Source organism: Stenella coeruleoalba (genome assembly GCF_951394435.1).
Source record: "Stenella coeruleoalba genome assembly, chromosome: 6".
Classification (NCBI taxonomy): Eukaryota; Metazoa; Chordata; class Mammalia; order Artiodactyla; family Delphinidae; genus Stenella; species Stenella coeruleoalba.
The window spans coordinates 43360796-43375371 of record NC_137151.1 but is presented as its reverse complement, the minus strand read 5'-3'; the positions used below and the strand labels follow the sequence as shown (position 1 = coordinate 43375371).

Here is a 14576-nt window from a genome sequence, read left to right as displayed (position 1 = left end):
TTCATTTTGTTGCTCTCTTCTTTCTTTCTTCTTTTTATTTTTTCCTCTTTTTTATTACTTTATAATTTTAATAATTTTTTCAATTTTTTATTTTAATTATTTTATTTAATTTATTTATTTTCTTTCTTTCTTTTTTCCTCCCTTTTTTTCTGAGCTGTGTGGCTGACAGGGTCTTGGTGCTCCAGCCAGAGGTCAGGCCTGTGCCTCTGAGGTGGGAAAGCTGAGTTCAGGACATTGGTCCACCAGAGACTTCCCAGCTGCCTGTAATATCAAATGGCAAAAGCTTTCCCAGAGATCTCCATCTCAACGCAAACATCCAGCTTCACACAAGGACCAGCAAGCTACAGTGCTGGACACCCTATGACAAACAACTAGCAAGACAGGAACACGCCACCACCCATTAGAAGAGAGGCTGCCTAAAATCATAATAAGGTTACAGACACCCCAAAACACACCACTGGACTTGGTCCTGCCCACCAGAAAGAAAGGATCCAGCCTCATCCACCAGAACAGAGGCACCAGTCCCCTCCACCAGGAAGCCTATACAATCCACTGAAACAACCTTACCCACTGGGGGCAGACACCAAAAACAATGGGAACTACGAACCTGCAGCCTGCATAAAGGAGATCCCAAACACAGTAAGTTAAACAAAAGGAGAAGACAGAGACACACATAGCAGATGAAGGAGCAAGGTAAAAACCCACCAGACCAAACAAATGAAGAAAAAATAGGCAGTCTACCTGAAAAAGAATTCAGAGTAATGATAGTAAAGATGATCCAAAATCTTGGAAACAGAATGGAGAAAATACAAGAAACATTTAACAAGGACGTAGAAGAACTAAAAAGCAAACAAACAATGATGAACAACACAATCAATGAAATAAAAATTCTCTAGAATGAACCAATAGCAGGATAACTGAGGCAGAAGAATGGATAAGTGACCTGGAAATAAAATAGTAGAAATAACTACTGCAGAGCAGAATAAAGAAAAAATAATGAAAAGAATTGAGGACAGTCTCAGAGACCTCTGGGACAACATTAAATGCACCAACATTCGAATTATAGGGGACACAAAAAAAGAAGAGAAAAAGAAAGGGACTGAGGAAATATTTGAAGAGATTACAGTTGAAAACTACCCTAACATGGGAAAAGAAATAGTCAATCAACTCCAGGAAGTGCAGAGAGTCCCATACAGGATAAATCCAAGGAGAAACACACCAAGACACATATCAATCAAACTATCAAAAATTAATTACAGAGAAGTATTAAAAGCAGCAAGGGAAAAGCAAAAATAACATAAAAGGGAATCCCCATAGGTTAACAGATGATCTTTCAGCAGGAACTCTGCAAGCCAGAAGGGAGTGGCAGAACATATTTAAAGTGATGAAAGGGAAAAACCTACAACCAAGATTACTCTACCCAGCAAGGATCTCATTCAGATTTGATGGAGAAATTAAAACCTTTACAGACAAGCAAAAGCTAAGAGAATTCAGCACCACCAAACCAGCTTTACAACAAATGCTAAAGGAAATTCTCTAGGCAGGAAACACAAGAGAAGTAAAAGGCCTACAATAACAAACCCACAACAATTAAGAAAATGATAATAAGAACATACATATCGATAACTACCTTAAATGTAAATGGATTAATGCTCCAACCAAAAGACATAGACTGGCTGAATGGATAAAAAAGCAAGACCCATATATATGGTGTCTACAAGAGACCCACTTTAGACCTAGGGACACATACAGACTAAAAGTTAGGGGATGAAGAAAGATATTCCATGCAAATGGAAATCAAAAGAAAGCTGGAGTAGCAATTCTCATATCCGACAAAATAGACATTAAAATAAAGACTATTACAAGAGACAAACAAGAACACTACATAATGATCAAGGGATCAATCCAAGAAGAAGATATAACAATTGTAAATATTTATGCACCCAACACAGGAGCAACTCAATACATAAGGCAAATGCTAACAGCCATAAAAGGGGAAATCAACAGCAACACAATCATAGTAGGGGACTTTAACACCCCACTTTCACCAATGGACAGATCATCCCAAATGAAAATAAATAAGGAAACACAAGCTTTAAATGATATATTAAACAAGATGGACTCAATTGATATTTATAGGACATTCCATCCAAAACAACAACAACAACAATACACTTTCTTCTCAAGTGCTCATGGAACATTCTCCCGCATAGATCATACCTTGGATCACAAATCAAGCCTTGGTAAATTTAAGAATATTGAAATTGTATCAAGTATCTTTTCCGACCACAATGCTATGAGACTAGATATCAATTACAGGAAAAAATCTTTAAAAAATACAAACACATGGAAGCTACACAATACATTAGTTAATAAACAAGAGATCACTGAAAAAATCAAAGAGGAAATCAAAAAATATTTAGAAGCAAATGACAATGAAAACACAATAACCCAAATCCTATGGGATACAGCAAAAGCAATTCTAAAAGGGAAATTTATGGCAATACAGTCTTACCTCAAGAAACAAGAAACATCTCAAATAAACAACCTAACCTTATACTTAAAGCAATTAGAGAAAGAAGAACAAAAAAACCCCAAAGTTAGCAGAAGGAAAGAAATCATAAAGATCAGATCAGAAATAAATGGAAAAGAAACGAAGGAAAAGATAGCAAAGATCAATAAAACTAAAAGCTGGTTCTTTGAGAAGATAAACAAAATTGATAAACCATTACCCAGATTCATCAAGAAAAAAAGGGAGAAGATTCAAATCAATAGAATTAGACATGAAAAAGGAGAAGTAACAATTGACACTGCAGAAATACAAAGGATCATGAGAGATTACCAGAAGCAGCTATATGCCAGTAAAATGGACAACCTGGAAGAAATGGACAAATTGTTACAAAAGCACAACCTTCTGAGACTGAACCAGGAAAAAATACAAACTATAAACACACCAATCAACAAGCATTGTAATTAAGACCGTGATTAAAAATCTTCCAACAAAAACAGCCCAGGACGAGATGTCTTCACAGGCGAATTCTATCAAATATTTAGAGAAGAGCTAACACCTATCCTTCTCAAACTCTTCCAAAATACAGCAGAGGGAGGAACCCTCCAAACTCATTCTATGAGGTCACCATCACCCTGATACCAAAACGAGACAAAGATGTTTCAAAGAACGAAAACTACGGGCCAATATCACTGATGAACGTAGATGCAAATATCCTCAACAAAATACTAGCCAATAGAATCCAACAGCTCATTAAAAGGATCATATACCATGATCAAGTCGGTTTATCCCAGGTATGCAAGGATTCTTCAATATATGCAAATCAATCAATGTGATAAACCATACTGTAACAAACTGAAGGAGAAAAACCATATGATCATCTCAGTAGATGCAGAAAAAGCTTTTGACAAAATTCAACACCCATTTATGATAAAACCCTCCAGAAAGTAGGCATAGAGGGAACTTACCCAAACATAATAAAGGTCATATATGACAAAACCACAGCCAACATCATTCTCAATGGTGAAAAATTGAAAACATTTCCATTAAGATCAGGAGCAAGACAAGGTTGTGCACTCTCACCACTGTTATTCAACATAGTTTTGGAAGTTTTACCCACAGCGATCAGAGAGGAAAAAGAAATAAAAGGAATCCAAATTGGAAAATAAGAAATAAAGCTGTCACTGTTTGCAGATGAAATGATACTATACATAGAGAATCCTAAAGATGCTACCAGAAAACTACTAGAGCTAATCAATGAATTTAGTAAAATATCAGCATACAAAATTAATGCATAGAAATCTCTTGCATTCCGATACACTAATTATGAAAAATCTGAAAGACACTGATGAAAGAAGTTAAAGATGATACAAACAGATGGAGAGATATACTATGTTCTTGAATTGGAAAAATCAACATTGTGAAAATGACTATACTACCCAACTCATTCTACAGATTCAGTGCAATCCCTATCAAACTACCAATGGCATTTTTTACAGAACTAGAACAAAAACTTTCACAGTTTGTATGGAAACACAAAAGACCCCTAAGCGCCAAAGTAATCTTGAGAACGAAAAATGGAGCTTGAGGAATCAAGCTCCCAGACTTCAGACTACACTACAAAGCTACAGTAATCAAGACAGGATGGTACTGGCACAAAAACGGAAATATAAATCAATGGAACAGGATAGAAAGCACAGAGATAAACCCACGCACAGACGGTCACCTTATTTTTGATAAAAGAGGCAAGAATATACAATGGAGAAAAGACAGCCTCTTCAATAAGTGGTGCTGGGAAAACTGGACAGCCACATGTAAAAGAATGAAATTGGAACACTCCCTAACTCCATACACAAAAATAAACTCAAAATGGATTAAAGACCTAAATGTAAGGCCAGACACTATCAAACTCTTAGAGGAAAACATAGGCAGAACACTCTATGACATAAATCACAGCAAGATTCTTTTTGACCCACCTCCTAGAGAAATGGAAATAAAAACAAAAATAAACAACTGGGACCTAATGAAACTTAAAAGCTTTTGCACAGCAAATGAAAACATAAACAAGATGACAAGACAACCCTCAGAATGAGAGAAAATATTTGCAAATGAAGCAACAAAGGATTAATCTCCAAAATTTACAAGCAGCTCATAGAGCTCAATATCAAAAAACAAACAACCCAATCCAAAAATGGGCAGAAGACCTAAGCACACATTTCTCCAAAGAAGATATACAGATTGCCAACAAACACATGAAAGGATGCTCAACATCCCTAATCATTAGAGAAGTGCAAATCAAAACTACAGTGAGGTATCACCTCATACCATTCAGATTGGCCATCATCAAAAATCTACAAACAAAAAATGCTGGAGAGGGTGTGGAGAAAAGGGAACCCTCTTGCACTGTTGGTGGGAATGTTAATTGATACAGCCACTATGGAGAACAGTATGGAGGTTCCTTAAAAAACTAAAAATAGAACTACCATATGACCCAGCAATCCTGCTACTGGGCATATTCCCTGAGAAAACCATAATTCCAAAGAGTCATGTACCACAACGTTCACTGCATCTCTAATTACCATATCCAGGACATGGAAGCAGCCTAAGTGTCTACTGACAGATAAATGGATAAAGAAGATGTGGCACATATATACAATGGAATCAGCCATAAAAAGAAACAAAATTAAGTTATTTGTAGTGAGGTGGATGGACCTACAGTCTGTCATACAGAGTGAAGTAAGTCAGAAAGAGAAAAACAAATACCATATGCTAACACATATATATGGAATCTAAAAAAAAAAAAGGTTCTGAAAAACCTAAGGGCAAGACAGTAATAAAGATGCAGACGTAGAGAATGGACTTCAGGACACAGGGAGGGGAAGGGTAAGCTAGGACGAACTGATAGTGTCATGGACTTATATATACTACCAAATGTAAAATCGATAGCTGGTGGGAAGCAGCCGCATAGCACAGGGAGATCAGCTCGGTGCTTTGTGACCACCTAGAGGGATGGGATAGGGAGGGTGGGAGGGGACGCAAAAGAGAGGAGATATAGGGATATATATACATGTATAGCTGATTCACTTTGTCATAAAGCAGACACCATTGTAAAGCAATTATACTCCACTAAAGATGTTAAAAAATAAAAGTAAAGGCCAGTGTATATGACTAAAATGACATTTTATCAAGAGAATGACATGAGAAGATGTCTTAGTAATCCAACTTAGTACCTTTTTTTTATTGCTAGCTGTATGTATTTCTGGACTGAAAGTAACTTTTTTATGATTATAAAAATAACAAATGTTCATATAGTGTTTCAGCAATACATAATTTATCCAATACTTTTAAGTGAAGAACATGAAACGTAAGTACTCAAAAGTCTACCATCCTTAACAACGGCGCTATTTATTGAGTGTCCTCTGTGCCAGCTACAGTAGGTGATTTACACGAACTATTTCCTTTATATAAGGACCCCTAATGCTACCAGTTATACTATCCACTCTTGTGACCCCTGTTTTGCTGATGGGGAACTAAGGTTGAGAGAAGTTAAGTAATTTTTGCCCAAGGCTGTGGAACTGGTAGCATCAAGGGTTCCTATATAGAATTCAGGGGGTCTTCAAACCTGACAAGAAACCCAGATTTTTAAATTTCATTGACCTCTAGCTGACATTTAGCCTTTCTTCGTCATAAATGTATGCAATGAGCTACATTATTATTGTTGTACCATAGACTTTTTCACCAATAGAAATCACATGTATATTCATATCACATTACAATTGCTGCACAAATTTCTCCAAATATTGCTTACACTCATCACTGCTTTGAAATGACAATAGTTATTAGATGTGCTTCTAGATCTCATGGTTTGTATATTACTATATCATCACATTTAAAAATATTTTGATAACTTTATTTTAATACAATTGGCCTGCTTTGTAATGCTACGTATTTTATTTTAGACATTCAGAAACATTGAAAAAGGGGTCTTCAGGCTTCACCAGACTGCCAAAGGGACACATGGCACAAAAAAGGTAGGGCCCCCTTGGTAGGGGGTGAGCTGAAATGCACACCCAGGTGGTCTGACTGCAGAGCTTGGGCTCAGGCTGTGACAACTCTGCCATTCTGCCTGCCTTCGGACTCGTGTTCACACTTTGGCGAACATATTTTCAGCTTGCTCTCCAATTTGGAGAGAATTGATTAAGTGGTGATTAGGCAAACTCAGGGAAAAGTCAAGGAAACATTCCTAGGAACAGAAACCCTTCCTTCCTTCCTCCTGTTCTCAAGGAGGCGGGAGGAATTGGGGCTTGCCATTATCCGGGCCTCTGGGGTGAATTGGGGGAGCAGTTTCAAGGACACCAAGGAACTGTACCCCTGGGAGTGGGATAGGTCATAGACCAAGTTGACCTAGAAGTGTAAAGACATCAGAGACATTCTCAAACAGAAAAAAAAAAAAACCAGAGATACTACACTTGTGAACTCTTGGGGAAAAAATAAAACCAGATTCCTTAATGATAAAGTCCAGTCACTCAAAAGATTGGAAAGGACTGGGTGCAGTGCTCAGTTTTGTTTGTTTGTTTGAATTTTATTTATTTATTTTTTATACAGCAGGTTCTTATTAGTTATCTATTTTATACATCTTAGTGTATATATGTCAATCCCAATCTCCCAATTCATCACATCACCCCACCACCAGGAGTACCTATTTTTAAGTTCAGTGAATTTCAAAGCAACACACATTTCTTGAAAAGCTGCTCTGTGTAAATTGTTTCAAAATGTTTGTCATCATCTCAAATACCACATATTCTCCTACTCACAGATTTAGAGAAACTTAACTGCTTAAAAAATCTTAAGCCAGGGCTTCAATACTGTGTAGTAAAAGAATCCTTCATGCCTCTCTCTATTCAGCTACAGTTGGCCTGTGAACAACACGGGGATGAGGGTTGCCCATTCCCCACGAAGTCAGAAATCCCACTGTAACTTAGAGTTCACCCTCAGTAGCCAAGCTTCTTCCGTATCCTTGGTTCCACGTTTCAGATCCAACCGATCACCAATCACATACTACTGTAGCATTTACCATTGAAAAGATCTGCGTATAAGTGGACCCATGTTGTTCAAGGGTCAACTGTATTATAATTTCACAATATATTTCAATACACTGACCAAAACAAAGGTAGCCGACCAAAACAAAGGTAGCCATCCCAAACAAATTATTTAATGAATTCTACCTCTATGCCTCAACTGCTGCTGTCCCTCACTTAGCGTCACCTGGGAAAACCCTCTTATTATTTTCTTTTTCTTCCACTAATCTTTTTCCCTGATATACTTCAAAACCATGTTCCAAACATTTATCTACTGGGATGCCTTGCTTAATTAACTCCAAGCCAATTCTGGTCACTGTTTTATTCTGGATTGTATCATTACCTATAAAATAATCCAGTTTCGTTGCTACAAGAAAACATGTTATAGGTGAAGAAACTAAAGCCTAGAAATGAGCAGAGGTTTGCCCAAGACCAAAGTTATCCCCAACAATCCAATGCAATACGTATTACTATAATTGTTATTTTTACTATTTTACGTATGAAAATTTTGAGATAGAGGAGGCCTAAATAACTTTTCCAAGATCACACAGTGGCTAACCTGGGATTTAAGCCCAGGTAATCAAGCTCCAAAGCTTATGCTTATAACCACACCACTCTAGAGGGATATTCTGTACCCAAATAAACCAGACTATCTATCTATCTCTAAATTAGTGTGGACTCTTTCAAGGCAGTCAACTTGGAATATTACACATTTATGCCAATGATACTGATATTTTACCAGAATATTTTCAGACTTGAGCTTCTGGAATTAACATGAGACTATCTGGTGCACTCTTTTGAATATTCTCAACAAGAGCAAACTCTTTTCCTATGTAGACAATTTCTATCTGGAACTAATCAGTAGTCACAGCAGGGCTAACAAGTGAGATGGCTAATTAAACTTTATAAAATCTTGTTCAATAGAAAATGTACTAGAAATATAGAATAGTAAGACATTTTTGAAGGAATGATTCATACGCTTTCCATACTAAGAGTTCCAGAAACATCGTGAGTAAGGCTAGCATTCCATAAATGCCTAAACAGATGCTAATGTGTGTGCTTTCTTAGCATGCGCTTCCTCTTCTTCCAGCAATATTCCCTAATTTATTTGGAGACACTGCACTTCATGTGATGTTGGTGATGCTCTTTGCTGGAATCCAACAACGGGCATGTGACCTAGCATTAAGCAAGGTGAGCACCCATTCAATGGCCTCATGATTGGTTCAGAGGTGAACACATGGCTGAAGCTTGTCTAGTCAGAGTGACTCAGTCTCAGCACTCTTGCAACCACTCCCAGCATGGAGTTGTAAGGCGGGGAGACTGTGGCTGGAGGGCCAGCTTGCTCACAAACATTGAACCTGAATATGAAACCAAAACATGGAGAGAAGCAGGGTCCAGCTAAGGGATTAAGAGAGACTAGGTCCTTAGAGCTTAGTTTGAATCCCTGTATCAAACTAAGCTTGAAACCAACTGCACCTCAGGACTAGATTCCATTTTCTGTCACTTGTGGAAAGTTTTAACTAATATATATTTTGAGGTGACTATCTAAAAAGATACCATTCACTAGCTGTGAATCATTCATTCACCCCTAGTGACTATAGTATTATTTGTATGCACAGTAGGGATTTAGTATAAGTCTATTATAATGTACTTCTGGAAATTTTTTAGACCAAAGCATTCTGTTTTTACTCAAATGCCTGAAAACGTCTGACTTGCATGAGTTTAATCTCAGAGTCATATCCACTTAGCATTATCCTTATTCTATGAGGGTGAGACCAGAGGGGTAGGGAAAAAGCAGAAAACATTTTGTTCATATATTTTATAAATTATACACAATAAATTAATCTTTCATACAAGGATACAATACCAATGCCTTTTTAAAATTATCTTTAAATTTACAAGTGAGAGCTATGACTAAAATACTCAAATATCACTAAATTGTTGATTTTGAAAGTCAATTTATCTGGAGACTCTGAGACAGGGTTAAGCATTTTAATCTGATTTTATGGATATGATTTGAAAGTCACTCATAATTGAGGCTGATCCTTTGTATCTTGCAAGACAAAATTATATACAACCAGTCATTTTAAAGTGATACAAATCCAAATTAAATGAGGCAGATAAAATAATACACAATAAACTAGAATTATTATATTATGTGAAATATAATCTATAACGTCAAAATAGCCAGTATCTCTTCAAGGCTAGGTCTATCATCCAATTGCTACCCAAAAAGTACCAAATTTACTTAAATATACTGTTGTTTCCTATTCAAACTTTTGTAGGTTTCTTCATCACCACCTCTAATGATGAAAATTGCACTGCCCTGTGATATTTAAGCTACATTAAATTTAATTTTCACACGTTCACTTGAGTTATATTAACACAGATTTTTTTCCTGAATTTTGTTTCTATTCCTTCAAAAAAATGTGTTCAAGACAGTAGTTTTCAAATAGAAACACAATTTGACCAAGGAACAAACTGATTTATTATGAGTGATTCCAAATTATATATATTTATATATATATACATCAAGGCATATATATGTATGTACGTATATATATATGTGTGTGTGTGTGTGTATCTATACAGATGGCAGTGAGTAGGACTCTCAGCAAAAAGAACCAACTGATAAGCTTTTCTCTAAGAAATATCATTTTCCCTACCATTAAGTGTCATATTCTCTTCTACTCAAAAAAACACACCACAGGTATTAAGTGAAATTCCCGGATATCACAGGGTGGAACAAAGTTTCCAAAGACAAACATTTCTTGGGTTGGCAAAGACAGCAGTTAAAAAAAAAAGCCATAGAGGTAACTGGTAAATATATATTTTGGTAACAACAAGAATATTGGAAGGTATACAATTTCAAATGTACTGCTTTCAATATCCCAGTTTTTCCCTTATCTTGTATGAAATATATCACTCATAGCAGAGCAATATTTAGATCTCCTCAATTTTCAATTATTCAACCACCTTTCTTATCACCTCCCCATTTTGGAAAGCACAAAACCCATCAGCTTTTCCCCCAGACCCCTCATTTCTGGATTAATCTGTACTCTGGACAGACGCAAACTATTTGGGATTTTGTGTTAATAGGCACCTGATATCATTTTCATAAGTTTCTTTTGATACTACCTTTTAATTAACAGGATGGAGACCGAATAAGCCTGTCGGATGTTTCAACAAAATAAAAAGGAATATATTATAAACCCACAAAAGTACATTGATTATGTCTACAAAGATATATAATTAAAAAGTATAAATCAAGGACCGCTATTTTACACTTGACTTCAGTTATTGTGAACACTTGTGGTCTAGTAGCGCTCATTGTTAAGGATATGATTTTATGTGTTTAGAGTAAATCTGCTGTAAGCAATTTTATAGTTTAATGAAAATAATTATAGTTTGAGTAAGTAGTATGAAGTGTATCTGATGCTACTTCCCCAAAATAAGCTATGATATAAATTATCATGATTTATTATGGTTATTCTTCTGGCTATGTTTGGAGTGGATTCTAGAAACTCATGATGATTCTAAAATTGCAAAAAAAGCATTTCAGGCTATTTTTCCTCAGATCTCATATTTCTCTATAAAATTGAAACAATTTCCACCATGGTACAATATGTGTTACTGTGAAGATGGCATGATTGAGCTGTCAATTTGACAGCTTACTTTAATTTACACCATTTGGTCAAAGAATACATTTTTCAGTCTTTTTGAATATATCATATGCCACTGTTGCTACTTGCTCTTCATTTTTTAGCCTGTCAAACAGTAGTGCTATGCTCTAATGCAAAGCCATGTATATACCTATTTAAACTCCTTAGAGTAGCTCCAACTGCAGTGTCTTTTTCAGGTATGTTTTTAACTTCTTATCAAAAGTCAGAATAATAGATACTTTTCTTTTTTAAATTGAAAGTGTTTTCAGGCCTACCCATAAGTTATAGACACCTGAATCCAACCAACTGCTCCCTTGAGGGATTAAAAAAATTTTCAATAGCATGTAGTCATTCCATGAGCTACTAGATGATTGGAAGCAAGGTTCAAAGAACTCTACTGCTGAGTAAAGAATCCGATTAGAAAGATCATGGCTCAGTTCCAAACTTCCAAGCTCTTCATTCCATAAATCCCATCAACTCATTCTTCCAACAGACATTTACTGAGAGCCAGCCAGATGTCTGACTGTGAGCTAGACACTGGCAAACGTGATCAAGCCCAGATAGCAGATGAACTATTGAATACTAGGCTGGCAATGATACTAGACACAAGGTTCTACTGGAGCACAAGGAAGGACATCTGATTCACTACAGGAAGGTTAAATCCCAATGCCACAGACCAAGCCTGTGCCTAAACAGACTCAAAATGTCCAAAGGAGCAAATAGTAATTTAAAACATATATTTTCAGATAACAAAACTTGCAATATCATTCCTTCTCATTATTACTTGGAGCATCTTTTGCCCCTTGAATTTCATTGTTAGAGCAAGGTCAGTCTATATTGCCTTAAGGTTATGGAAATATTATGGGTCTTTTAGAAAACTCTCTCCACTTTTTCCTAAATTTGACTCCAAAGCTTATTTGAGGGTGTAAATTGCTGCTCCTTAAGGACTTACTTAATAGTCATTTGAAACACCTTATTAAAGGAGTCAGCCATTCTTCATCACAGAGGTCTGTCTTGGTTGACTGTGATGATCACATTCATTGTAAACACATGAAATTAGGGGCATGCGTATACAGAGCCTCTTAAACCCAACTGCTTAGAGAAATATTTTTTTAAAAAAACCTTTATTTTCTCACTGCTCAGACTTCATGCATAACAGGAAAATTATTTTTTAATTTATGTCAGAATGAATACATACCAAAATATTTACGTTGGGGGTTGGCTATTTTTGTCTGCCACTGATTCTTGTTAGGAGCGGCATTCGTTGGATATTGATGCTCACTAATTTTATCAGCATAGGTTTGAAGTTACATAGACCTGGATTCTAATTCAGGTCCCATTACTTTTACCTGTTATATGATTGCAACTAAATTATTTAACCATTTGAGGCTTTGGTTTCCCAATTTGTAAAATGGAGGCAATATTTCTTACCCAAAGGACTGTGGTGAGAATTAATTATATAACAAAGTGCCTAGAAATTGCTCTCTGTCATTAGTAAGTTGTTCATAATATTTGATCCTATTGGATACCAATTACCAAACAGGAGATAGGAAACAGTCATTTTCTAGATAAGTCATGGCCTGGGCAGGTCTATTTAGCTAACTGTATGCCAGAGGGGAAACAATTAACTACTGGTTTTCTTTTATTAAGCCAACATTTTCTGATTACTAAAAGCATCAATTTTGCCACCATTAGTACCTTGATTCACTACATATAGCAAATGACAATAATATCATAAGGATTATCTGGGAAGCTTTCAAGGAACTCAAATTCCTGGGTCCTATCTTAAACCCATCAAATAAAAGTCTTTTGAGGTGAGGCTGAGCTATCTATGTTTGAAGTTGCTTCCTAGGTGATTCTTATGCTCAACTAAGTTTAGGAAACACTGCATTAAATGACCTAAGTCAAGGTTAAGTACAGTAGTGCAAGTAATACCTTCCTGTTTAACCTACTTCTAAGACTCCAGTACAAAAGACTGACCTCGATCTAACTGAAGAGCAATTAACTCCTATCTGTCTTTATTCATCCATATAAAAAAGGGCAGCGAAAGATAACACTGGGTCAGTTAAGTACCCTTTTCACAATGCTCTTCTTAATGTGCTATTTTTTATGTCAATTTGCCATCATCTTAAACCTTAGAAGCATTTTTCCAAAAAAAAAAAATTTAGAATGTGGAATTTAAACATACCTTAGTTCATGGGTGCTCGACCCTCTTCATGCACTGCTACCACTTCAGGAGCTTTTGAAATACTGATAGTTGGAACCCACCTCCAGATTCTGATTTAATTGGTCTGGGGGCTGTCCAGGTGTTTAAAATTTCTTGGTGATGCTAGGGCGGGGCCCAGACAAAATCACTGCTGTTGTGATTGACAACTCACCTTGAGGATGTTTGACTTCTCTGGCATACTTTTCCTCCATCCATCAGGGTGGTTTCCAAACTCCATGGTCCTCAGACCCACTGAGGAACTTCACAGCACTAGAGATTCCCAAGAAGCCAAATCAGCAGCTATGAAATAGAATCTTGGAAAGGGTATCATTTAAAATTCCCCAGGTAATTTTAATAATGATGATAATAACTACTAATACCCACTAAGCAATTAGGTGCTAGGCAATATTCTAATCTTTTTGCGTTTATTGATTAATTTAATCTTCAATAAAACCAGTGAGTGAAAGGGTCATTGACCTCCTTTCACAGTGATAAAACTGAGGAATGGGGAACGTAAGTAACTCATCCCACATCACACAGAGAGTAAGAGGCAGATCCAAGGTTTGAACCCAGGCCATGATATACCAGAGACATGTTCTTAATTTATTTTGTACAGCAGCCTTATGAGGTAGATGCACATTATTCTCATTTTATTGGGTGAGGAAATCCACATGGAAGAAAGCAATTATTTAAAAAGAACTTAAAAACCAATATAGTTAAATTATAAGCAGAGCTACTGATTAATTACACCAGCCATTAAACACCTGTATCCTCTATCCTCTTTAGGTGAACTTATTTCACTGCCAATCCCTTTTTGCAGACTCTAAAATCTTCCCAGCCACGAAGGCCATATGTTAACAGTTGGACCTGGCCATTTTCTAGATGAACTTTTTTACTGCTTTTCTTTGCTAGATTGGTTGCCTTTTGTACGTACAGATAATGTCTCTGGCATTGAGCTAGCTGGTATAGCTGGGATGGTCCTTCAGTCACTTTGAATATTTGTTGATGTCCAGTTTTAAAAAAAACTTGTCCTCTCCCTTTGAATGTATATGTTGGCATATCACAGGCTAGGAGGCAGACCTCTTGGAACAATGGGCTAGACAGACATCATATTTATGTTT

The 14576-nt window shown here is 36.4% G+C and overlaps 1 protein-coding gene across 33 annotated transcripts in view; it reads right to left on the bottom strand.

Moving 5' to 3' along the window:
* LOC307187576 (uncharacterized protein) overlaps positions 1-14576 on the bottom strand; it is a 791299-nt gene that overhangs the window by 330386 nt on the left and 446337 nt on the right. For 28 of the 33 annotated variants that reach the window (XR_013828648.1, XM_079923801.1, XM_079923799.1 and 25 more), the window contains one exon: positions 13628-13769. Coding sequence is in view for 30 of the 33 variants with exons in the window: in XM_079923801.1 (XP_079779927.1) it covers positions 13628-13667 (40 nt within the window). In the remaining 3 variants the exon portion in view is untranslated. The remainder of the gene's footprint in view (positions 1-13627; positions 13770-14576) is intronic. The other 5 variants (XR_013828646.1, XR_013828647.1, XM_079923803.1 and 2 more) reach the window with 1 other exon arrangement.